Source organism: Acinonyx jubatus, chromosome D4 (genome assembly GCF_027475565.1).
Source record: "Acinonyx jubatus isolate Ajub_Pintada_27869175 chromosome D4, VMU_Ajub_asm_v1.0, whole genome shotgun sequence".
Classification (NCBI taxonomy): Eukaryota; Metazoa; Chordata; class Mammalia; order Carnivora; family Felidae; genus Acinonyx; species Acinonyx jubatus.
The window spans coordinates 70570609-70596370 of NC_069391.1; the positions used below are offsets into that span (position 1 = coordinate 70570609).

The following is a 25762-nucleotide window of genomic DNA, read 5'->3' on the forward strand; positions in this document are numbered from 1 at the left end:
TTACTTTCACTGATATTTTAGGATTTCCATTAAAGGGAAAAGTGAACAAGTGGCAAGATTTTTTTTTTTTTTTTGCAAACTCGAGCCCCCAGCTTCCGCGACTACACACTCTCTGGGCCCTCCCGCTCGCGCGCTCCCGCGCGCTCCCTCGCAGGCCCCACGTTACTTTGATTGACAGCCCAGCCCCGCCGCTCTCCTTCCCACCGACCTTCCCATCCACAGTGCCAATCTCCGCGTCTCGCCTCTTCTCATTGGTTGGTTTCGACGTCCCGCGGCTCCTCCAGGAACAGTTCCTCTCCGAGCCCGGGAGGACGCGGCTGGCGGAGGAGGGGTAGAGGGGTGGGAGGGGAGACCGAGGAGACGGCGGAGATGGAAGCAAACGGGGTAGGAGAGGAGGGGGAGGACGGTCCGTCCGGTGCTCTGCTGCTATAGGCTCCGGGGACGCGTCGCGTCAGCACCCCACGTTGGGCGCGACGCGCGCGATTGGCTGGCGACGCTTCCCTGCTTCCCCCCCCCCAACTCCCCCCGTCCCCGCCGGGCCCACGTCCCCGCCGGCTCTGCGCTCCCGGCCCCCGCCCGCGCGGGGCTGGGCGGGGCCGGCGCTGGTTAGCTCCGGAGTGTGAAACCGCGTGTTAATGTAACCGGCGCAAGAGGCGCGGGCGGCGGCGGCGGGAGCGGCGGCTGCAGAACAGCAGCAGCGGCGGGTACCCTGTGCCCCGCGTCCCTGAGGCGGCCGACTGCGCCACCCCCACTCTCTCACGGCCGGGCGGGACCCGCGCCACCATCCCGGACCTCCGCCGGCCGGTGGCGACCTAACCCCCGCCGCGACTACTCCCGACCCGCCCGCGGAGTTTGCCCGCCGGGTAGGGAGGCCGAGCTTCGGAGCGCACTCCTGCTTTTTTCCCCCATCATCTCGTGGATGTCGCCCCCCGGGTCGTGAGAGAACTTTGCAGCGGGCTGGAGCGCCCTTTGCGGAGCAGCAGACGAAGGGAAGGAAGGAAAGAGGGCCGAGGAAGGGGCTCGGAGGAAGAGTCCAGAGCGGCCGGGCCGGCCGTGCGGGGCGAGTGCGCGCGGGGCGCGGCGCCCGGATGCGCCCCGGGATCGAGGAGCAGCGGGCGGCTGCGGGACTACCCGCCGTGGAGTAGCCCTGCCGGGCCAGGAGGGTTTGTGCAGCCGGGGAGAACACCGAGTGTTGGTCGCACGGGGCGTGCCAGGCCGCCTCCCGGCGCGCCCTCCGCACTTTCCCCGCCTCATCGTCATCCCGCGCTCCTCCGCCCGGGCTGAGGCTTCGGAGCGCCGGGCGCGGAGCCTCTGCCGCTCCCCGGAGCCCGCGAGCGCCCGGCTGAAGGCGCTGCCCGGACCCGCAGCGGTCGGTCCTTAACGTCGCCAGGTTTGTTTGTGTGGTGTTAGCCGGGGGCGCCGGGCCACCTGCACCTCACCCGCGGTCGGCGCCGCGGGGAAAACCCGGAGAGGAGGCGGACCGGGGGAAGAGCGAAGAAAAGCAGTCCGCTTGGATTTGTTTGCCCCGGAAGAGTGCCGCGCACGCGGATCGCCGAGAGGAGCGCGGCCAGAATCACCGCGCCCTCACCTCTCCGCCGGGGCGGCCGAGGCCCGCGGGTTGGATCGCAGCCCCCGCGCCCTTTTCTTGGGGGCCGGCGTCACCGCGCAGGTTCTTGGTGTAGCCGGGCCCCGGGCGCCCCGAAATGTGGCCCTGAGCGAGGGAACCCGCAGCGGCGGGAGCAGGAGCAGCCGGGCGCCAAGTGACCGGTGCGCCCCGCCGAGCGCGCCTGCGTGCGTGGCCAGCGCGCTCCCCGCGCTCCTCGTTTCTGCCTGGCTTCTCGGCTAAATTTTCCTCGGCGGGATTAAAGTTGGAAATTGAGCGGAGAATTGAGTTGTCCGGAAACAGAGCTGCGGCCGCCGCCAGAGCGATGTTCCCGCAGAGCCGGCACCCGGTGAGGCGCGGCAGGGTGCTGGTTGGAGGGTCTGGGCTGTGGGATGGGGGGTGGGGTAGGGATGGGCGCTTTTCCCGAGCTGGAGACGGGTCTCTGTTACATTTCTGGAGGACTCCCTAGCCTCTAGGGGTGCAAGGCTGATTAGGGCCCCTCTTGGGCTGGGGAATGAGCTGAAACTCTCAATTTCCCCCCTTTACTATGGGCCCCCTCGAAGTTGATGTCTAGACAGGGCGGGTGGGGGCGCCCGGGGAGGCTGGGGTTTCTTTTTCGAAGCGACATCGCCCCCCCGCCCGCCTCCCTGTGGCGGGTAGGGCGCCCCCACCCCTTTGTTTCTCGTCTCGCCTATTTACATGTCAATGCAGCCCCCGTTCCGGCGCTCCTGGAGATGGCCCCGGCGATTCTGGGAACGGGGAGCGTTAGGGAGTTGTTTTTCTACTCTGATCCTTGGGGTCATTATTGCTCCCTTGGGGGAGGGGGCGGTGTCCTCGATGACAATCTGGCCGGGTGTTCCCCGGCCGCCCGGGAGCCTCTGTCGTTCCAGCCGGGCGACTTGGGCGCACGTAACCGCGACCCGCCCTGAAGCCTGGAAGAAGCTCTAAATCTCTTTGGAGTCTCGAGCACGGGCGAAGGACCACTTCCTGCCTCCGTAAAGTGCGGAGCAAACTCGAGTTCGGGGCTCCGTTTCTTGTCATTTCTAACTATTTTTTATGTCCCACCCACTTCTCCGTTCTCTGACTTACTGTTTTATCTATCTGCCCCCACCCCCGTCCCTCGGTTCCCCTCACTGGTGGCCCCCAGACGCCGCACCAGGCTGCAGGCCAGCCCTTCAAGTTCACTATCCCGGAGTCCCTGGACCGGATTAAAGAGGAGTTCCAGTTTCTGCAGGCCCAGTATCACAGGTGCGTGTCCGGCCGCGCTGGGCGAGCAGTAGCCCGGGGGCAGCCCGGTGCCCCTCCTCGCCCTGCCTGGTGGCGGTGGCGGCTGTACTGAGTACTTGCGTCCAGGCGGTGGCGTGTGGAGTCGCAGTTAAGACCTGTCATTCAAGTTACCCCCTTTCCAGGTTCTTCCCGGGCCGCCTCTTCTCTAGTCTCCTCCTCCTACCATTGTTTCCCTTTTGCCCGTTTGCTGCTGTTCCAGGGAGTCTTTTCGAGTATTTATAGGAGTTGCATGAGAACCGTCAATATTTGCACTTCGTTTATTTATTTTGCAACAAGCTGAGCTGAAACCTTGGTTCAATCGATGCCCCAGCCCTGGAGTGCAGGTTTAGGGAGGCAGAGCCAATGTTGAAATCCCTCTGCTATACTAAAGGATTGGGTTGTCTGAGGCAAAGTCCATTATGGAAGGCTAGATGCTGGTAGCTGTGCCCATCATTGGTGGTGAAGATGGGGGTGGATATATGTAGGGTAAAGCTTCCCTGCTTTGGCGTCATTCTTCCTTGGTTTGGGTAGGACAAGGGATTCCAGTCTCATTTATATACATTTCAGGTTAGTCTCTTCACCTGATGAGACCTACTTCAAGAGGTTCATAAATGAAAAATGATTTAAAACACCTGTCCGTAGTGAATTTTCCAGAAATGTTATTTTCTTTCCTTGTTTCTATGAAGTCTTAGCTGATTAGTGCTAAGAGATAACTGTAATGACAGTTTTTATTTTTGTCCTGCTTGAGAAAAAGCACACAGACGCTTGGGTGTGAATTTTCTTCTTTTGTCAGAGGCTTTCTGATTATTGACCTTTTGTCTGCTTCAAGATAATTATCTCTGGAACTTGAGGCATACCTGCCCACTAGTGTTTACCAAGCAAGGAGGACTTCAAACCACTTTATTGCAGCAGCTACTTAACATATTTTGGCAGGGATTTAAAAACCAAAGGTTTTAAAACGGACCAACAATTGTAGAAGTAACTTTATAAGTACAGTTTTCAAACCTAGAGACTATTTGAGTTGGCAAAGGTAGTACAGTCTATGTCTGAGGCTGAGAATTGTGCAAAGGCCAGATTTTGGTGGAGTCCAAAGGAGCAAACTGGTGTGGGGAAGTAGGAGGGAACAGATGACCAGGAGGAGGAATTGGTCTTCTGGGAAGATCAGAGGTTTTTTTTTGACAGATTCTTCATTCTTGGCATCTGACCAGGTATACACTAAGAAGGAAAATAATAGCTGAATGGATACCCTATACTGTTCACCTTATCCCTTTTCCCTATTAAATGCAAGGACAAAGCTTTTGGATGTTTACCTAGATAGTTTATGGCTTTTCCACATTGGTCTGTGTTTTTACTTGAAGTGCAAATATGTGAGGCAGATGTTAAAACAAGTGACATAATGTTTACATTAAGTTGCATATTTTGTTTTTGTAGCCTTAAATTGGAATGTGAGAAACTGGCAAGTGAAAAGACAGAAATGCAGAGGCACTATGTGATGGTAGGTATCAAAGATTGTCCTTTTTTCCTTTTTATGTAATATTAGCAAATATGTGTTCTTAACATTATAAAACATGAGTTAACGAAATGCTTGATTTTTTTCTTTTTGCAGTATTATGAAATGTCTTATGGATTAAACATAGAAATGCATAAACAGGTAAGCTTTAGTTAAATCAAGTTGGAATGAGAAATTAGTGACGATTCTATAAAACTGGCTTTATCCTCAATAGTGGGAGGATTTGTATGCTGGTTTTCTGCCTTGGTTTCCCTTCCTGTGAATTGGTGACAGTGTTTTGCAGCAAGGTTGCTTCTTGACAATTACAGAATCTTTAAATGACTAGATGAGAGGTGCTTTGAAAATGTGAACCAACCTGTTTACAGACTGATAGAAATTGAGTCTTGAGTTGACTTTTCCACCTGGATAGATTTATTCTTCTCTTGAAAGATCTGGGTATCCTGTAGCATTCTGGAATTCAGAATAGCTAATGTTTTTTTGCTAGTTTGGAAAGCAGTGTGGTCTTTTGGGGGAAAGAAGGATATTTAGGAGTTCCCTAATCAGGTTAAAAAATGTATGACTAACTATGGGGTTCTCTATTATGCTTTGGGGTTGCATAAAATGACACTCAAGGTTAGTGGCTTATTAGCAGACATCTTTTTGAAAAATTTCTCAATTGATGCGGATTTGGAGGTGAAAAAGCATTCTTTTATGGCCACAGCATATGTTGGGAGTTGCTTCAGTCCTAGTGGTTTTAAAAGCATGAAAAGATTAGTGACTGGAAAGCTCTAGCTATGACTATGAGTTTGCAAGTTCCCATAAAATTCACACTTATGGCTACTATAATGGTGTATAAAAAGAGTATTGAGCTGGAACAAGGCACTAAGGACCTCATAAGAGAAGAAAAGCTAAATGATTGCTCAGCCCAAAGGACCCTCGATTGAGTAGTCATTGTCTGCCAAAGAAAGCATTAATGGCAGGGTGTAAGTATTCTGGAGATATGCTGACATTCACTTTTTCATCAAGACGCTGGTACAATAAGTCTTTTAGAAATCGATTGCCTCTTAAAAAATTATCATCAGATGAAGTTGCACAGTTGGACACATTTCAAAGTGCAACAATACAATTCTTACTTGATGTATATGTGCTATTTCATCTCAAACCCTTGTTTCATTAAATTAAAGAGCATGGCTGACCGGCTGGGGCACAGTGGAGAAATTGATTAGTTCAGCCTTCAGATCTTCCTTATATTCAAAGACTTTCATTAAGCAAGTGTGTTTCAGAGTTGAATTCTGCTTTTGTAACTCCGCACTCTTTGATTTTTAGTTCATCATAGATTTCATAATGTTAAGTTACCGTCTTGTACAGTAGATCTGTTCTCAGATATGTTTTTGGAAAGAGATAGTTAAGTTCAAGGCCTTTCATTAATAATATAATTGGGCCTTTAAAATGCTGATTTTATTCTGATTTGCAAAGTTGGTAGCCTAGATTATGTTGGGCTTGTGCCTTTGTTTTTTGTGTGTTTCAGTGGCTAGTGTCTGAGGCAGTTGTAACTTGTTGATAGTAATTGGGCAAGAAGTTGTATGGTCATTTAAATGAATTATGCAAATAAACTGGGTGAAGAGTTGTAACCTGCCACTTTTTTTGTAAGTTACCCTAAAGGCACATATTTTGCTAACAAATATCATAGAAGGGTAAGAGGAGACTGAGTTTTTTCTTAAACTCATGAACTCAAAGAATTTAATAACTTCACCAACTCCTTTACAAGGAAGTACCACCTCCGTATGATGTATGCTGGTGCAGGATTTATTGGGGAGGTAAAGGAGGTGTATAATTTTTCTGGGTTCCTGTAGGTTACATGACCTTTTCGTTATCAAGTAGGAAAAAGGAAGAAGGGGTGAAGAGGGTCAGGAGCCCCATGGTGTGAAAATAGGTTTCTAATGAGTTTCTATACTCTATTGGGCATTTGTGGGTATATATTGTCCATCCATGAGCCGGTATGCATTAATAATATGCTGTGTGTAATTGGCTCAGTAATTTGAAAAATGTGAAAAGCTGAGAGATGCCATGTTCTTCATGGTAGGGTATTAAGTCCCCTGAAATTTAGTTTATACTGTAAATGCTGACAGACCCTTAACTAGAGTTGTGTGCAAAGCAGTGCTATAATTCAGTTTAAAGTGGCCTTACATTTGAAAAACATCCTTCTGAATGTCACACATTAATAATAAGTTCTGAGGAGGCATTTGGTGCAGCTAGTAATCATAATTCTTATTAAAACTGGTGACGTCTGGCCCCCAGGGTGTAGCCAGGCTCAAATTGATGCTTTTTGCCGCCTGATCACCAGCATGGCCTAAGTGCTCATTATATTGTAGAGAGAGCCTTTGGAGCTCTCATTAGATTTGACAGGAATTCTCTCTGGGGGGAAACTGGGCATTAGCGAGACTCCTGACAGGCTGGAATTAGTCCTGCTTTATGGCTTATAACCAAATGCTAGCAAGGCATCATCAAGGGACACAAAAAATTGTCATTTCTGACAACATCTTTGTTACTGAAGAAAAAAAAGAAAAACACAGCGATGGGGAAACTTTCCGTGGAGAGAGCTTTAATGTTGTTAAGATTTGTCTGCAGTGTGACTACGGCTCTCTCTCCCTACCTTTCAGCGGGTTTGTCGACAGAGTGAGTTGTAGAGATTTCAGTGTCAGATCTCACCACCGACTTTTCCGTCTGGAAGTTTTAAAGTGGAAGTGCGTCCAAATCGAGAATGGTATAATTGTGGTTTCCTTACTTGGTTTTGTGCCCACGGTCCATGTTTATGTTGTGTCAACACTTCCTGATAAGCCTTCCCCTTACTTTCTCTGTTCTCATTTGTGGCTGGTTACTGAAAAGTCAGCGGACTAGGGATGGTAATGGGTACTTAAATTTGTTATTGTAGCGCTAAGACGGTTTTTTTGTTTTTTTTTGTTTTGAGTCTTTTATAGATCTCTGCCTGTCCTTCTCTCTCCAGGTAGATCATAAATTTTAGGTATATCTCTACAGGAGAGGTGGAGACATCTCATGAAAAATTGAGGCAATTTGATACCACCAAAGTGTTAGGGTGCGTTAGAAAATAGCAGGTTAATGTGAATCTAGTTGTTTTGAGGGCTGTGCCTAGTGTGTTTGGCAGTGTAATCTTTAAAGTTTTGTTTTCTGTCATGTGGTGTGTGGTATTACCTCATTTGATAGTTTTGGAACAAGATTCACTGTAAATACATAAGCCTTATTTATTCTACTTGTGTATCTTTTCAGCGTGCTGATGAAGCCATGCCATAAGTTGTCTTTAGTGGTGTGAATTTATATAGCACTTAACAGTTTTGAAAAGTGATTAGCCCCATCCTGTGATGAGGTATTTTGGGTAGGTGTTTTGATCTGCCTGCAGCTCTGGGCCTGTGTTCAGAGTGTGGGATTTGTCAAGCCCAAGTTTCTGTTGCAGCTGGATTTGGGTCACCTCGTCCCTAGAATTTAGGGCTTCATTCCTTTACCCACCCCGCTGCCATTGGAGGATGAGGCTAGTGATGAAATCACCTTTAGGCCTGTGTGGTGGCCCAGCCTGCCTGGCTGTGTGTCTCTCCTGTTCTCTCGCTCTTTGTGCTGACAGCTTCATGATACACAATCACATCTGGCCTCAGTGCATGTTCTAGGAGTTCGTGAAAATCAGCAGTACTGACTGGTCTGTGGAGGTCACAGCCATGGGTCGGTAGAAAGTTGTAGCCAACCGAGCAATACTGTCTGCAGGTTAAAATATGTCTAAGAACAAAAGAAAATTTGAAACTGTTGTCGGGACTCCTGGTTGAGGCCGAGCTCACAGCCAGCGAGTGTGATCAGTCACTTTGTCTCTCTGTGCCTCTCTTCTTCTGAAGAGCGGGCAGAGTAGGCACTCGGGGCTCTCCAGGGCGGCCAAGAATTTAAAAATAAATGAAAGGACTAGCTCTGGAAGGAAAGAGGTATTCTGCAGTGCTGGTTGTGGGGTGGGGAAGGAGAGGAGAAAGAGAAAAAAACAGATGAGAGCCTAACCAAGCTCCATGTGATGTTGCAGCCAGCGTGGTGTCTCAGACCACGTAAATTTCGGAGTGACAGTGCTTCCACCGTTTTGATATGTGCTTTAAAGTTTGCCTTAAAAAATAAATTGTTCTCTGGTAGTGTTTTAAAAGTGCTTAGGTGGCCCTGTTAAGGGTTCACCTGTGGGTTAATCCCTTAGATGTGACTTACTATTTGTCTGCAAGTCTTACCTTTCTTCCTGCTTTTTAACCATGTGTGTTTTCTGTCTACTGTTCTCACTTTGAGCTTTTTTTTTTCTAAGTCCACATCTCGGAATGGGAAGACTAGCTGGAGTACTTGCACTCAGAGTTAAGCTCCACCAGGTGTTAGTAACCTTGTGATACAGCAGCTGTCATCAAGACTGAAGTGGTCCCCAACTTTACTTCAGTGGCCAGGCCTGCCCTTGATAAGCATCAGTTAAAACAGAGAAAGTTCCCTGTGTATTTAGAACCCACATTTTGAGGCACAAGGTTAGCCTTTGTTTTTTTATTGGCAATCAGGGCGATTCCTCCCTACTTTCTGTCACCCTGCCCAACCCCTTCAACAGTCAACTAGTTCACGGTTTCTCTCCAGAGCCTGGACTAGGGTGAGGTGAGGTATGCACTTGCCTTGGGCACGCAATGTAAGGGAGGGTTCACAAAACATAGTCCTTAAGATAAAAATATTTTTAAAATTCAAAATTAATGCCAAAAAACTATGAGGAACCAGGGGTGCCTGGATGCTTCAATGGTTAAGTGTCTGACTCGATTTCAGCTCAGGTCATGATCTCATGGAACCCCGTGTCAGTCTCTGTGCTGGGCCTGTAGCCTGCTTGATTCTCTCTCTCTCTCTCTCTCTCTCTCTCTCTCCCTCCCCCTCTCCCTCTCCCTCTCTCTCCCTCCCTGCCTCCCTCCCTCTGCTCCTACCCCTGCAAAACAACAACCCAAAAACAAACTCTGTGAGGAACAAAATATGTGATCTTTATTTAGGATGGCCCTTGGTGTAAAATACAGTTCATTTAGGGGACTTTGATTAGTGACTGGGTGAGTCATTGACTAGTTGCCTGGGCCTCAGTTTCCCTTTCTGTAAATGAGGTTAGACTGGGCAGATTCTCAAGTATGGCTTCTCTTAGGAGAGGAGAGTCATCCCTCCAGACCTCACCTCCAACCAGTGTTTGAAACCCAGTGCTTGGGTTGTGTATCCATTGAGAAGAGTCTTTGGCCAGAGGGCTTAAGACGTTCCTCTTCTGTGTTTATTAAGAAACACAGAAAGAATCTGTTCCTTTAGGAAATATTTAAGTAAATCATCTTATGTGGTAGTTAAACTAATGATATATTCAGTTTTGGGCTCATGGAACCATTTTAGTTTTCCATAGATTTTGAGTCTTTGCTCTTCTGTTATTAAATATTTGTGGTCTTCAGGAGTGGATTAAATTGGACGAAACTAAGAAACTGACTGGGCTTCTCATAGGCTTGGATTGGCTGGATTATCCCTACCACCCCCATCCCTGTTGCTTACTGTTACTTCAGATTTTGAAAATTGAGATTTTTTTTAGAACTCTAGTACCTTTAATGCTGAATATTTGGTATAATGATTTTTAATTAAGTTTTAGGCAGTTGTTTCAGAGGGTGGCTAATAACTGATAAGAGTAGGCATTTATAGATAGAAAACAGTCCTCACCAATGGGATTGGTGAGTTTTGCAATATGAAACATGCCATAGTATTGTTCTATGACTGTAGTTGGGTGTTTTGAGTTAGAGTGCATGCCCGAGTGTGTGTGTGTGTGTGTGTGTGTGTGTGTGTGTGTGTGTGTGTGTCGGTGTGGGCACTCATGTGGGAGAGCTTTTCTAATTTTTTTCTGAGACGTAGCTTGATCTGAAAAATGAAAAAAATTTACACTGATATGTTTAACATAAATTAAGATATTCATTTGTTGTTATTCACTTGGCTTAACAAAAAAATGGTTTCTAAAATTGTTTGCAAAATGATGATGTTCACAGAATCGTTTACTTTATAGACCACCCACTTGCCATGCGTTTTATGAAACCAAGAAATGTTGACACAGTGTTATCATACAACCTGTGAATTTGCACAAACCTGTATTTCATCATTTCACATTTCCATATTTTTAAGTTTATTTTGAGAGAGAGAGAGAGTGAGCATCAAGCGTGAGTAGGCGAGGGGCAGAGAGAGAGGGAGAGAGAGAATCCCAAGCAGGCTCTGTGCTGTGAGTGTGGAGCCCGACGCCGGGCTCCATGTCACAAACCGTGAGATCATGACCTGAGCCGAAATTAAGTGTTCAACGTTTAACTGACTGAGCCACCTAGGCGCCCCTCACATTTCAGTTTTTAATCATTACTGAGTTTAATTCTGTTTGCCTGCTTTGAAGCAACATGAAAGCAACTCAGAGCACAATGTTTATAACCTTCCCCCACGCATTCTCGCACAAGGTATAACAAACAAATCTTGGCTTTTCTGGAAGTATTATTTGCTGCTTAGATGTTCTTTGACCACAAAACGTTAGCCAAGAAAGGGTAGGGTGAAGGTCATTTTGGATATAAGGAAAAGACTGGGAGGAGAAAACAAACAGAGACTTCCATCCATTGAATTTATTTTTTCATCTGCCAAATAGAGAAAACTGTGAAATGTGTGTGTATTCCACCGTACATGTGGGAGAGGTAGAGTTGTGTGTACAGCTATTTCCTGTGTACTGGTAGATATTCATTAGATTTTCATTATTCACTTGATGAAGTGGAATCAGTTTTTGAGAATGTAAGTATGTTTGAGTTTTGCACGTTCAAATCATATGATTTGTACAGCTGCCGAAATACATGTAGTACTGTATTGGGTTTGGTGTTAGTGCTGTTATTGGTCTAACTGGATTATTAGCCAGTGGTATTTTGTGCAACATGTCAGTAAAACGCTTGAAAATGTATCACCAGACTTATACTTACAGATTTATAAGTTATATTATGTACTAATATATTGTATACATTTGTAATAAGTGGAAATTTTAAGCAGAGGGATTAAAATACAAGTTTTATAAGTTATAAATATATTATGTACTAATATATTGTATACATTTGTAATAAGTGGAAATTTTAAGCAGAGGAGTTAAGATACAAGTTCTCATCACATCCTCCATGCCCCCTATTGGCATGTCCTGGGCGGCCTCTGGGATACGTGCACTCTACTTTAGAGACCACCAGCTTACGTCCAGACGCTCATGACTCCAGCCCTGGTATTGGGGCATCTTTAAAGTAGTGAAGGCAAAACCCCTTTAGGGTCTCTGGGTATGTTGGTATGTCTGTTCTTTCTGATTTTGACTTCTTACTCCAGTAATGGCCTCTTTGCCCGTCACTCACACAGCTTCGTGTGTCTGCCCTGATCACTGTCCTTGGTAGTCTTACCAGGTCACCTTTGTCCTCCTCTTAACAAGTCCTTTATTCCAGCCAGTGGGTCTCCTCTTCGTGCCTGAAAAAGTGTTGTGTGTTGTTGTGTTTTCTTTATAAAAAGTCCAGGCCTTTTTGTGAAGCTTCACATGGCCTTTCTCAATATCCTTCAAGGTCCAGTTCAAATAACAACACTCATGTGTACTTCAAGGCCTTCCACGACAGCTCCAACAGTGGCCTGTCACACCACTGATTTTTGCTCCAAGTTCTATAATCATGTTTTTTTCATGTGTGTCTTTTGTTACTCCCAAGGAGGCTGCGGACTGCTTGAAGCTTGCATTCAAGACTTCCCTCCGTACCCTTGCCAGTGGGTTGGACTGAGGGGGCACTTGTTTTGTAGTGTTTAATGTGCTTCCTATGGAGGGTGCTACTTGTAAGCATTGCAGATCCTGAGCCTGTATGAAAATCAGGTAGAAGTTGCTTGGCAAAAAAATCCCACACATTTAAAAAAAATTTCTTTAATGTTTGTTTGTTTGTTTATTTATTTTTAATGTTTATTTACTTTTGAGGGAAAGACAGAGCATGAGCAGGGGAGAGGCAGAGAGAGATGGAGACAAAGAATCTGAAACAGGCTCTAGGCTCTGAACTGTGAGCACAGAGCCTGACGCGGGGCTTGAACCCATGAACTCTGAGTTCATGACCTGAGCCCAAGTCGGACGCTTAGCCAACTGAGCCACCCAGGTGCCCCTAATGTTTATTTATTTTTCAGATTACACACACACACACACACACACACACACACACACACACGAGCCGGGGAGGGGCAGAGAGGGAAACAGAATCTGAAATCCGAAGCAGGCTCCAGGCTCTGAGCTATCAGCACAGAACCTGACACGGGGCTCTAACCCACGAGCCATGAGATCATGACCTGAGCCAAAGTCGGACACTCAGTCGACTAAGCCACCCAGGCGCCCCCCCCAATTTTTAAAAAATTTTTTAAATGTTTATTTATTTTTGAGAGAGAGAAAAAAAACATCCCACATGTTTTTATACACAACATAGCTTTTCCCCAACAACTTTGGCCGTTTGTGGACATCTTACAATCCTTCAGTAAATCTGTGGAATCCAGATTGAAAATTTGAGCCAAGAGTAGGAATCTGGGTCCTAATGCTGAAATTCAGAATGAAATCTCTTTGAGGCGCCTGGGTGGCTCAGTTGGTTAAGCATCCAACTTCGGCTCCGGTCCTGAACTCATAGTCTGTGGGTTTGAGCCCCACGTCGGGGTCTGTGCTGACAGCTCAGAGCCTAGAGTCTGCTTTGGATTCTGTGTCTTCCTCTCCCTGTCCCAGCTCTGCCTGCACTCTCTCTCTCATAAATAAACATAAAAAAAAAAAAAAAAAAAAGAATGAAGTCTGTTTGATATCACTAGATGTTTTACAGGACTTTAGTTTTCACATAACCACTTTTGCTCAGTTGTTTTTCTTTTGGAAAAGTGATTTATGGTCAGAATATCCAGAGGCTTTTTTAAAAAATTTTTTTTAATGTTTATTTATTTTTGAGAGAGAGAGAGACAGCACAAGTGGGGGAGGGGCAGAGAGGGAGGCACAGAATCTGAAGTAGCCTCCAGGCTCCAGGCTGAACTGTCAGCACAAAGCCCGATGCAGGGCTTGAACTCACAAACTGCATGATCATGACCTATTTGAAGTCAGACACTTAACCCACTGAGCTACTCAGGCGCACATCCAGAGGCTTTGTAGTGGGGAGTTTCATTATAGTGATATATTTGGGTTTGTACTGAAGAAAAGACAGCGAAAACAGAAGTGGTGTGGCTGAGGCCTGGGTTTCTGTGTGAACTGAGTGTGTGTGTGCATCTCTGTCCCTGAAGCCCCTGTGTGTCTCTTCAGGATGACCACAGCCCCTAAATAGAGTTGTGGATTAGTTGCTTGTAATGCATTAAGTATAAAGGCATTTAACTTGCCTTAGTTGCCAGATTTAATAATAATGATCATACCCCTTGATGATTTACTTTTGGCCGTTGCATGGTTCCTTCACCCCATCAAACATTTTATTGAGAATTTCCTTTTTTTTCATGTTTATTTTTGAGAGAGAGAAAGCGAGTGTGCACACAAGTGGGGGAGGGGCAGAGACAGAGGGGTCATGATCCAAAGCGGGTTCTGCGCTGACAGCAGAGAGCCTGATGCAGGGCTCAAACTCATGAAGTTAGATGCTTAACTGAATGAATCATCCAGGTGCCCCTGGAGAATTTCAAATATACAGAAAAGAGGAAGGAAATACAGAGTGAACACCCATGCTATCCCCACTTGTATGATCCCAGGAGTCTATAAATTAACATTTTGTGTTATTTGCCTGTCGCATACCTTACAAAGAGCTTTTGCTCCCCTCTCCCCAATAGATAAGCAAAAAACTCTGGAAAACTTGGAAGGATTTGTTGGAGGGCCAGGCTTTAGCTACCTACCCTGTTTTAGACTGGTAGATGAAGAAGGGCTTTTCTCCAGGTACATTTTAAGATTTCCATCTCAACAGGTGTTTACAACATTTTATAGTACTTTCTCCTGGACTCACCCTTTGTGTTTTGGCCTGGTTGTTTTAGGAGGATCCACCATTATATGGTGTTAGGGTGCTTTCTTTTTCAGCTGTCACCTGGAAGCAGAGATTTGCACTTAACAGAAAAGCCAGACTCCCTTTCTCCCCAAGCCTTCCTACTTTTTAGTCTTCCGTAATGTACCTTTAAGGTGCCATCAGCATGTTTGCAGTGGGGAATAGTTTGAGCGTCCTTAGGTAGGAAACCAGGAAATAATTGTGCTAAAGGACTCTGATTTTGAACTTTGTATGACTGGAAACTGTCCTATTAGAGAGTTTAAGTTGGCCTCAGAGGCCATGGGTGGTGCAGGGGTATGAAGTGCCAAAAAACAAACCTCTTTGAGGACCCTAGCGTGAGGAGGAGGCTCTCCAAGGCTGGGCCCTCCAGGAGCACAGCCTTTGTCTCTCGTAGGCGCCTTCTTGATGCCTTGAGCAAACAGCCGGTCAGAGCCTCTTACAAGTAAGGTGACCAGCCAGTGTATTGACACGCACAGACACAATAGAAAACTGCATTAGGAGGCAAGCCGTTGGGATTTGCAGTAAATATATTACAGAACACAAGTGACTTGCCGATACTGCTTGTTTAGCAGTTTGCAAGGGCAATGGCAGTATGGATTTTTGAATTAGAAGGGAAGGGCTGTTCTTTCTCTGTGCGGGAACATCTAGTTGATGGCTGGGGAGAAAATTGATTTAGAGCACAAAATGCAGCCGCCTTTATTTGTGCCATTTGAAAGGCTTCTATGGATTAGTGAGTGAAAATAAAAAGGTTGACTTCAGTTTAGGAAAGGAGGTCTTAACATTGATCTGCATCTTGGTCTGGAATGGAGAGAAGGAAGGTTGGGCCACTGGGATGGAGGAAGGGTATCCGGTGTCCAAGCAGCCTGCAGCTACAGGTGCCCACTCGGTTCCTAGTTGTCTTTTTCAGCGCTTTGGATTTCAAAAGTCAGCATCTCGGGCTGATTGTTGTAGAGTAAGCTGATTTGGGACATCAGAGTGAGCAGTCATGGCCCCCATCCATTGAGTGCCCATGTACCCTAGGAGCTGTGTATAAGTCCTCCCAGCCTCCTTTTGTGTGGTTATTATTCCTGCTTACAAAAGAGAAGGAAGGCTAGTGGGGTAGGGGATGGGAACAGTGCCTACTCCATGTAGGTTAGTTGTCGGGAGTGAGTTTCTCACATGGGAGCAATTACATTGGTGCCTGGCACTTGGACACTTTGAGGGAAGAACACCTGTTCTTGAAATTGATTATCTAAATATATTATTGGTCGCTTTGAAACTATACCCTGTTGTTGGAATTCTAGGCCATGCTCCCATCTTGTTTTTCCAAAGCCCAACAGCTTCCTTCCTCCCTATATCTGAATCATTCACTTCTCATTATTTCCCCTCAATTACAAAGGTTTTTGTTTCCTTCTAAGATCAGAAGAATTTATCTTTAGGCTCAAAAGGAAATGTTTTTGTTTTGTTTTGTTTTGTTTTGTTTTGTTTTGTTTTGTTTTGTTTTAAGTCACCCATTGGTAACCTCTGTTGTCTAAGGAATCTAGAGGAATTAAAATGCCTTATTTAGGCTAAGCAGCAAAATGTCTCCTTGCAAGGCAACGGTCTTAAGTATTTAATACAGCTACCATTGAGAATAGAGTTATGTGGAGTTTTTTTCATTTAAGGGGATGGAGGAGGAACAGAGAGGATTTGGTTCGTTTTGTGGAAGTGAGTTTTGGGGGAAAAAAAAGGATGAGAGCTTCATTTTTTAAAAATTTTTTTAATGTAGTGTGAAAGTTCATCTCTTAATTGGAAGAGAGATTTTGTCATCCTGAATAAAAAAAGGGAGATCAGGATTACTAGGTTCAGTTGTTGCTCGGTTTGAGAAGGAAAATGTCACCAGCCTTGGTGAGGTATACATACAGACCAGTGTCCTTTCAGCTTGAGTAGACACTTGTGTTATTTTCTCCACGTACTCCTTGGGCTTGGGATTTTTGTGGACTGTCACCTTCATAGCTGCTGCTTATATGCTGGTATTTGGGGAAGCAGGAAAAAAAAAACACAGGAGGGAAAGCAGGGCCATTGGGATTAGACACAGTGGAAGATTAGGCTGTTGGCTCTTACTGCCAGGCACGATGCAGTAGAAACTGGACATCATCATAAGTGGGATAGAGGAGAGCACTGCTCAAATTGTGTTCCAGTTGTGCCATTACCTGCTCTCACACTTAATTCAAGGCTCGGCCTCCTGCTGACATCTGTGTCCTGAGAAGCCCCATGTTGCTATCTCTGTGTTGAGCTTGAGAGAAGCAGTCCTGAAGTCCTGAATATCTGCAGGGGAAGCAGGAGGTTCTCCACAACCCATTCAGCCCGCCAGTTGGCCTGGGTTCTGGAGCCTTTTCCATTTGTGAGCTGCTGGCTCTTTTACAGTGCTCGGGCCACGAGCTCCTGCCTGCAGAGCCGGTCTCCTTGCATAGCTACCCAGAAGATTGGAATTGGACCGCTGAAATGTGTCCAGCTTCTGTACTTCTTAGCTGACCAAAGGCCAGAAGCATACCACTAACTCAAGAGGGGAATTGTTGACTTTTGAATCTCCTAAGAAATCTGTATTCCATAATAGACTTACCCAAGATGCTGTAATATTTGTACATTAACTGAAGTACAGAAAGGTGTCACATTTTGACTACATGTTTGGCTTTTTCTAAGGGTACAGAGATTTTTGAGCTAGTTGTTGAATTCTGTATTCATTCTTATTCTTGACTAATGCATCAAATATGGCTTACCCACCTAAAGAGCCCAGACAGATCAATGTCAGTGCACTGATAGAATCTTGTGTAGCCATTGTTTTGGTTATTATTTTATCACAAGATCAGATACCTCCAAAAAGCTGTGATTTTTATTTTTATTTTTTCTGATTAGCTTGTGGAATTACTCTTGTCAGTTTCCTTCCAAGTACTGAAATTGCTCAGGGTTTGTGTGGAATGAATCCCAATTGTTGCTTCTCAAATTAAAACAGTATAAAAGAGAAGGAGCTTTTGAGTAGACTTTGCACTGTGAAAATATTGGTATTGACACCATTTATAATTTGGAATATAGTTTGAAGACCAGATTCTACTGTTTGTCGCATACTGGTTAATATGGCTGTAAAGAGGAGATGAATGTGGCTACTTTTCCAAGTCTATTACTCAGGAGGACTGTAAATTTGATTGGCTGTTACAATTCTAGCAGAATCATTCGATTTGAGAGCAATAGAAAGATAAGATATCCAATTACCCAAATGATTTGCAGGGTTAGCCAACGTTGTCATGGAGACACGAGTTGGAACAAATTAAATTTTAAGCAATAAAATAATCTTAAAGCCCGTCTGGGAACAAGAAAATTTGGCAGTGGCACTTACCTGAATTGAATCTTAGCTTGACACGATGTTGTTTGACATTGATATACTGTGGGGGCCTAAACTTATATATGGTGCAACGTTACCTTAAAAAAGGAGCTCCGCCAAACCAGTGAAGCGGGGAGGGGGTGGGAGGGGTGGGTATTAGTATAAAGTCAGGATATTAATGTTTATTCCATGGCCTAAATGATAATTAGGGTCTGCGTTCCCAGAAATATTTTGTATTTAAGGATTGAAATGCCTTAATAATGATTAAGCAGCATTAATTGGACACTTGGAAAAAAAAGATTTATTTCATAGCAGCATGCAGTTTCTGGAACTACTGCTGTTCCCTCTTTGTGTGTGTGTGCTCGCAGATGTAATAGAAATCGTGTGGATGTCTTTTGGTGGGGGTGGAGGTGTAAGTATGCATATATTTGCATGTACAAACAAGGAGATTTTGGCACATGCCCCTGCACTGCAGAGGATTCTCCGTATTCGTTAAAATTTCTACTTTGCAGTGCCGCGTGCAGACTGGAAAATTGCGTTCCAAACTTTAGCCGATGGCCTAAAACCTGAGTAAGCGTCGGTCTGGGGCTTAGGAGGTTATTTCCCCTCATTAATGTATTGTTTAACTGGTTCCTGGCTTGTGCTGCGGATTTGGAAACAGCCGAGTGGCCCAGAAGGAGGGAGGGGAGGGCCTTTTATCCACATGTCTATTAGACAGATGGAGATGAAAATTGGTCTGAGGTCAGGCCATTTGCAGTGTTCTCTCAGCCTTCGATTTTCCTCTCATCCTCACCACAGATCATCTCAAATGATTCAGTAATGACCAAAAGTGCAACATTGACCTTTATTCCCTGGTGGATTACTGTTTCACAGTCCAAATGGCAGGAAGTCTATTCTGTTCTTCCAGAAGGAGCTCAGCATTATTGAGGCAGCCCAGCCTGGTGGGAACCAGTGTAACAGAATACAGGGTTCAGTTTGGTTTCTGCTGCTCTGGGAAACAAGAATTGACATGTCCCAAACCCACATAATGAATGAAAGGGTATCTGGGATGCTTTCTAAAAACACACATAAGCATATAAATTGATTTTTCCATTTGTAAAAGAACTGGTGAGTTACAGGAGTAGTGACTTCTGGTGGCCTGTGGCTTATAACTTGTTTTCACATTCATGGCCCTGATTGTTCCCCCTTCTATGTAATGCTTCCTCAGTATAGCTTAGACAACACAGTGACATCATAACGCTGGTTCATTTTCAAATTACAAGTTGGCATGACAACTCAGTTTAAGGGGACTCCGGGTTTTTCTTTGACATGCTTTTAATTGTATATATTTTTGGTCAATCCATGTAACCCTGAATAAAATATCTCTCATGCAGCACCCCTACCCCCAAAGTGGCTTGATTGTTGTTTTGAAGAGTTGGTAATTTTTTTGTTGCTTAGATTTTTCCACAGATGGCATTGTGATGCTATGGTCAGGGTTGTTGTTTTTTTTTTTTTTTTTTTTAGTAATTTAATTTATATTTAAAATGATATTCCTGTTTGCCTCCACTTGCATTGCTGAGTAAATACACTGTGAATCTTTAATACACTAGTGAAGTCTGTCATCTAGAATCCTTGTACTTACCCTCTTCTAAATATTTAAAAACTTTTGCAAAAGGAGTATGCGTTGGAAATTTTCACCAGCATCCCACATTTCATTTTAATCATGATCTAAGATGCTTTTCAAGAAAATAATTTGTTTCTTGACTGTTGATTTCACTGTGCGCAGGTTCTTTTTCTACCTCAGTGGCTCCCAGCCTGTGATGGCTCCCCCTGCCCCCCATACTTGTTGCATTCTGGAGCTTTGTGGGCTTCTTCGATTGTGGATTGGAAAGAGAATCCCAGGTTCCAACTGGGAAAGGCCAGGAACCTTGTCTTCCTTCCCAAAGGACCACCTTTCCAGTAGCTCAGCCTGTGAGGAATAAAGCCCAGGGGTGGGACTTCCCAGTTGAGACTGAATTTGGGGCTCTGAAGGCTTTGCCTGGGTGCTCACCATCACAAACCTGTATCTAACTTGTGGCCATTCTGCTGCCATGCCACATGGCACTGATGGGCTAGGCCTCCCGGTAGGGTAGCTGCTTTCTTTCCCTAAGAAGTTGCTTTGGAAGAAGAATAGCAGCCGTCATGCATGTGTGTGGGTCATTCATCTGCAGCATGCTTTTCAAAGTTTGGGAACCCCTGGGCTGGAATTTCCTTTCCCACTATCTGGATTGGCTAAAGATTCCAACCTGTTTAGGGAAATACTCAGTGCCCAACTATTTATTCAGTGATCTCCAAACAAGATGTGGGAATCGAGGCAATGGTTAATGGTAAAGCTAATAATGATGGCTAGGGCTTTATACAGTTAATGTGCACTGGTTGTTTGCTTTGTCGTGACGGAAGAAGACGTGGAGATGGTGATTGTAGACGGTTGGAAGTCAGTACCAACCAAAGACAGGTTACACAGTTCTAAAAGGTAGGTGTTACTACATTCTTTTGGGAGGAAAATAATGTTAACAATTTTTGAAAAAGAACAGCCTTCTAAACCCCATTTTCAGAGGTAACTGGATTTTTGCATATTCCTGTGCAGTGTGCAGTCTTTGTCTTTACATAGGCATGTTTTATTTTCGTAATTGTAATTTTAGCCTTCGTGCCAGGATGATGTAGTCTGCTTTTCCTCCCACTAACCCTGCTATTGTATGATATTATCTAATTTCTCATGAGTTCCCTAATGACTAAGACCCGTGAAGAGGGTGAAAGGTGTGGGCTTGCTCTGGGTGTGTTCCAGGAGAGGCTTGTTCTCTTTCCAGAGCGAGAACAATAGGTGGTGACTTCATGGTCGTGTTCTGTGATTCACCCCATGGAATGTATCTTGAAAACCTTCTGTGGCATAGCAGTGCATTTTCCTTTAAGGGCCACCAAAAGCTGTCTTTTTCCATCACGGGACAAGTCCGTACTATTTCATGTGAGCAGCACTTGCTGAACTCCGTAACAAGGGTTTCTGAATAATGGAAATGTGCCGTTTGAGCCCTGAAACAGCTGCAATGCTTTTGTCAAGGATGCATCTTTACCAAAATGACAAATTAAAGCCCAAATGCTCTGCTTGGCAACAGTTGGGTCAAAACATTTAAGTCATTAATTAGAAGGAACTGAAGGGGGAAAATTTTTACACAAATACACAGTGTTGCAGACTCAACTTCATCTTGGAAAATGCAACTGAATTCTTACAAAAAAAAAAAAATGAGGGCAGCCCTCAAGTGGGGCCTGCCAGGCTTGTCATTTGCAAATAAATCAAAAGACCATCATTGCAGGACAGAGAACCAATGAATAGAGTTGCTTTGTCATTCTTTGATGGGCCCCACACTCAAGCCTGCTATTAAAAATGAATGCATTCAAGAGGCTCTGCATTAAGAACATAAACAATTAAGGGCACTTGAGTTGCTCTGCTGAGAGCTTTCTCCGGAGATGCAGGCCCCTACAATCTGCCTCACGAGGAGCCAGAGAATGGGAGCAATTAGTGTTGCTATCTCAGCCCCAGCAGCCTTCAGCAGGGGTTTTTTTCCCTCTCCCCTTCCTTTTAACCCCTCCTTGTTTTCAGAGGAGCTGGGAGTGTGAAAGATGGGGAGGGGGGAGGATGGAGTATGCGCCCAGTTGGAAAGGGCTCAGGTTTAGAACACGGTAGGAGCTGCCAAATGAGGGGGAGGTAGGACATAAAAGTTATTATCTGCCAGTAATTGGTGACTTCTGTTCTGATTAATTGAGCCACTAAAGGGTTTCTGTCATCTGGTACTCTTTGTTTTGTTTTAATCATAGGGTTTAAGCAGGGGCGAGACTACATTGCCAGGGATGGAATCATTTAAATGAATATTGTTTGAGGTTTCCCACAGTAGGCAAATGTGCTCCTACACCCCCCCCCCCCCCCCCCCCCCGGTTGTGTTCCTGCCTTGCTCTAATTTGGTAAAATTGAGTGGAGAAGGGCTCCGTGGCTTGTGGCAAGGCCTTGGGGGAGAGATGGGCCTGACCTCCCTACCTGCTTGTTTCTGACCCCAGACAGGTTTTGCTAACCTTTCAGCCCCTTCTCTCTGGGAACCTGTACAGATTGACAGGTGTGAGAGGGTCGACCCTGTTTGTGCACTAAGCAGTTGTCGCTGCAGCCAGTGTCCTGGTGGACCATGTTTTCAGCGTGGGTTCCTGGTCCAATAGCTGCAGATCATCTGGGAACTTGTTAGGAATGCAGATGCTTGGGCTGCAGACCTCTGGACTCAGTCTGGGGGCGGGGGGTGGGGGGCACACAGTCATCTGTGTTTTAACAAGGCTTTCATGTGATCTCACTGCACCCTTAAGTTTGAAAACCACTGACAACCTCGTTAAACCATTAAAACCTCAAAGAGACACCAGACCCTTTCCATTTGGATTTCCCCAAAATGTGGTTAGTCATTTATCTACGTATTTATATTTTAAACAGAAAGCTACTCTGATTCATTAGAATATAAGATAAAATTATCTTTCCATTAGTGTACCTGTGAAGCAAGGTGCCATCATGCTGGGATGGCATGTGGAGGTCTGCTAAATAGCCGACCTTCTGAAGAAGGTCTCCAGGCAAGGAGCCTTTCTCCTCCTGTAAAGGACAGGGCAGAGTATTGAAAGATTATTTACAGTGTTTTGCATATATCATTTTAGGTACGCAGTTTTTATTCAAACATCTTGAATTTTTCTTAGGTATATCAGATGTCATCTTTAGGATTATAGAAATGTATTCGTGGATGTGTTTTTGTGGAGTTTGCTTTACGGTGGAGCTAGATTGTCTGATGTTAGGGCTGACGCACTGATTCTCTCTGCCTGTGAAGGGGAGGATGAAAATGCAGAGAGTGGGGCGGCTACTCTTTATTTGCAATTTATTAACGGAGGTCCCTTATGAAATCCGTGCTCTGCCTTGCAGAGCACTTCTGCCGTATCAGTGACAGACTGGGGCCACTTGTTGTGGTACCATTGTTGGCTGAGGAATAACACGCTCTTGGCTTTGAGCTGCTGTGGTCCTGTTTGGCTGTATTGCTTAGCAAACAAGGCTGAGTTCATCAGCTTTGTTTCCGGTTTTGAGTGTGTCCCTATTTCCCACTTCTACTTCTTAGAGAAAGGACTAGGCAGAGAAAGTGGTTTCTAATCTTGCTTTATGATCCTGGGCCAATCATTACCTTTAGACATTGGTTTTTCCATGTGTGATAAGAGGGTTGTAAGAGGCTGGGCACACCCAAAGGGTTTCAGGGTTTAAGTCAGTGCCACTTGTCAGTCACAGGAGTAGTGAGTGGGTCTGACCATTCTTTTCTCCCTTCCCCATGTAATCATACACTTAAACAGTAAATCAAGGGTGGTGTTCCCAAGGCCACTGGAGGGGGAAAAAAAGTTACAGATAACCCTGCCACCCCAGCATAATTACTGTTTTTATTTTGGGTATCAAATTACAGTGCTTGGCCACATGCGTATTTTTTTTTTTTTTTTAAATAGGCAGCCTAACACCACATCTTTGTTCTTCCCCTCCTGCTTCACCTAGTAAATGTGTTGGCCATTTAAGCATCATTATCCATAAAAATGACTTTAATGGTTGCTAGCCATGTCTTTGGGTTGATGTAGTATATTTAAACATTCTCCTAGTATTAGACAACTGATATATCAGGAGGGCAAATGTTAAGTTTTTCAGAAACTCTGCAGATGGTTGTGATGTGTTGAACTGCTCTTCTATCTTTACCTGGCTTTTTCTCTTTTGCTTTGAAGCGAGTGCCGCAGTGAACAGCTTCATGCATGGAATGCTTTTCATCTGAACTATTTCCTTAGGATAAATTCTTAGCTGTGGGAAGCTTTACCAAAGGGTTTGAATAATTTCATGCTCTTGAAACACATTGCCGAGTTCTTTCCAAGACGACTATACCAATTTACTCTGTCATCAGTAATGTTTGATTGTTCTGGCTTCCCAGAGGACTCATCATTGTTGGGTTTTATTAATTCTTTTTTTTTTAAATAAACTAACTTAACTGGTGCAGAATGACCCACCTTGGTTGTCAGTGAGATTGAACTGTTTTTTGTGGTTTTTTTTTTTTCTGTATTTCAGGTTGTCAATTCACAGACTCAGAAACTTCCAGTCATAAGGGATTTAGAGATTATTTATTTCTTTTTTTGTATGCTTTGTTTTCATGTTCTTGCCCGTTTATCTGTTGCCAGACACTTCTTACCAACACTTTACTGTGTTTTTCTCTTGGCTTCCCGCTTGGTTCAAGGAAACCAAAAGATCAGTTTGCCAGCCCTCAGCACAAGCAGCATTTTTTATGATCCTTCAATTTGCAATTTAATGGTGGTGGAGTTTCCCCTCCCTAAGCAGACTTTGGGCAAGGTGCCATTCATTGGATTGCTTGGAGACCCATGGACAATTATTCTTAAGCAGTCTTCGCCCTGTTTTGTGCTTCAGACAACACTCATTCTGTATTACTCTGTGTAGTGGAGAAATGGGCAGACGTTGGGGAGTGGACTCTTCAGGCTAGTAAGTAGATGGAAGGTATAAGGAGTATGAAAAACTGGAGAGCCGAGCTCTTCGGAATCATAAGATCCTACAACTTTTAAGTTCAGATGCCTGGAAGAATATGTGTTCAGTTCAAAAGCCCCGCAAAAATACTCCAGGGTTTGGTTCATAGCTGGCCTTGGAGGTATTTGACCATATTTAACTCAGTCAAAAAATACATGTACGTGGATCTTCTCCTTGCTTAGATATGATTTCTTCATGTGAACAAAGCCTTATTCAAACACTGTTTAGACACATCTTATCTGGTTGCATCTTGGTCATTGAGTTTAGGGTGTGTGGAGATTCCATTTTAGTTTTAGTGAAACATTCCTTTCAAAGTGTGTTGAATGTATACCGTGTGGTCAATGTTGGTGAGGCAGGTATGGCGAGGAGCTGTGTCCCTGTTCAGTGGATGTCTTGTTCTCATGCTTCCCATCTTGCACGGAGAAGACTTTAATGCCAGAAAAAGTAAGACACTGGTAGGAAACTGTGCAGAAGCTTTATGTAAATGTGATTTTAAACAGAGGCTTGGGGCGCCTGGGTGGCTCAATCGATTAAACTTCCACCTTTCTGCTCAGGTCGTGATTTCATGGCTTGTGAGTTCGAGCCCTGCATCAGGCTCTGCTGACAGCTCAGAGCCTGGGGCCTGCTCCAGGTTCTGTGTTTCCCCTGTCTCTCTGGCCCTCCGCCACTCATGCTCTGTCTCTCAAAAATGAATAAATTAAAAAAAAAAATTAAAAAATAAATTGACATAGAGGCTTAGTTTGGTAAATGACAGTAAATGCTGTGGAAGATCTTGAAGGGCCTAGACAAGTGTTTTTGGTGTTATGGGGCAGCTTCTGACTGGATTTGAGACAGGCCTTCAAGAGTCGGGGTAAGAGTATTAACACTTTGTCTTTTTTTTTTTTCCTTCAAGTTTGTTTATTTTGAGAGAGACAGAGAGCAAGTGGGGGAGGGGCAGAAAGACAGAGGCTCTGAAGCGGGTTCTGTGCTGACAGCAGAGAGCCCTATGCAGGGCTTGAACTCATAAACTGTGAGATCGTGACCTGAGCCGAAGTCAGATGCTTAATCAACTGAGCCACCTGGGTGCCCCAAGAGCATAGCACTTTGTAGTAGTGTAGCTATAGTTGACATATTTGCTCACTTGATTCTGATGAAACACTAAAGTAGGTTGGCAGAGACCTGGGGCTCAGCAGTTGAAGTGACTTCCCTGAGGACACCTCCTACTCATTTGCTGAGATGCAAACCCAAGTTTTTGGATTAGGAGAGCCAACCCTGTTATAAGCAAATCAGTATGGGGAGTTGGCATTGACAAGGAGAATTGAAGATCTTTCTGGACAGGCAGTTTGGATTCCTGCTTCCTGCTTGCTGCTTCAGTGTGGCAGCTATTCCTGAAGTAAGGCTTGATACTGGAGCCTTTCACCTGCTGGTTAAGCTTCTG

At 45.0% G+C, this 25762-nt stretch overlaps 2 protein-coding genes across 7 annotated transcripts in view; one reads left to right on the plus strand and one right to left on the minus strand.

Annotated features, from left to right (window-relative positions):
• LOC106989185 (spermatogenesis-associated protein 31D1-like) overlaps nt 1–484 on the minus strand; it is a 212894-nt gene extending 212410 nt beyond the window's left edge. Inside the window, exon 1 of one of the 4 annotated variants that reach the window (XR_008291233.1) lies at nt 209–483. The gene's annotated coding sequence lies outside the window, so the exon portion shown is untranslated. Of the gene's footprint in view, nt 1–208 lie in introns of all 4 variants that reach the window. The other 3 variants (XR_008291232.1, XR_003416876.2, XM_053205229.1) reach the window with 3 other exon arrangements.
• Nucleotides 485–1412: 928 nt separating this feature from the next.
• Nucleotides 1413–25762, plus strand: part of TLE1 (TLE family member 1, transcriptional corepressor) — an 89737-nt gene continuing 65387 nt past the window's right edge. For all 3 annotated transcript variants that reach the window (XM_053205226.1, XM_053205227.1, XM_053205228.1), the window contains exons 1-4: nt 1413–1952; nt 2751–2851; nt 4301–4364; nt 4476–4520. In XM_053205226.1, coding sequence (XP_053061201.1) covers nt 1929–1952; nt 2751–2851; nt 4301–4364; nt 4476–4520 — 234 coding nt within the window. In that variant the 5' untranslated portion in view covers nt 1413–1928. The remainder of the gene's footprint in view (nt 1953–2750; nt 2852–4300; nt 4365–4475; nt 4521–25762) is intronic.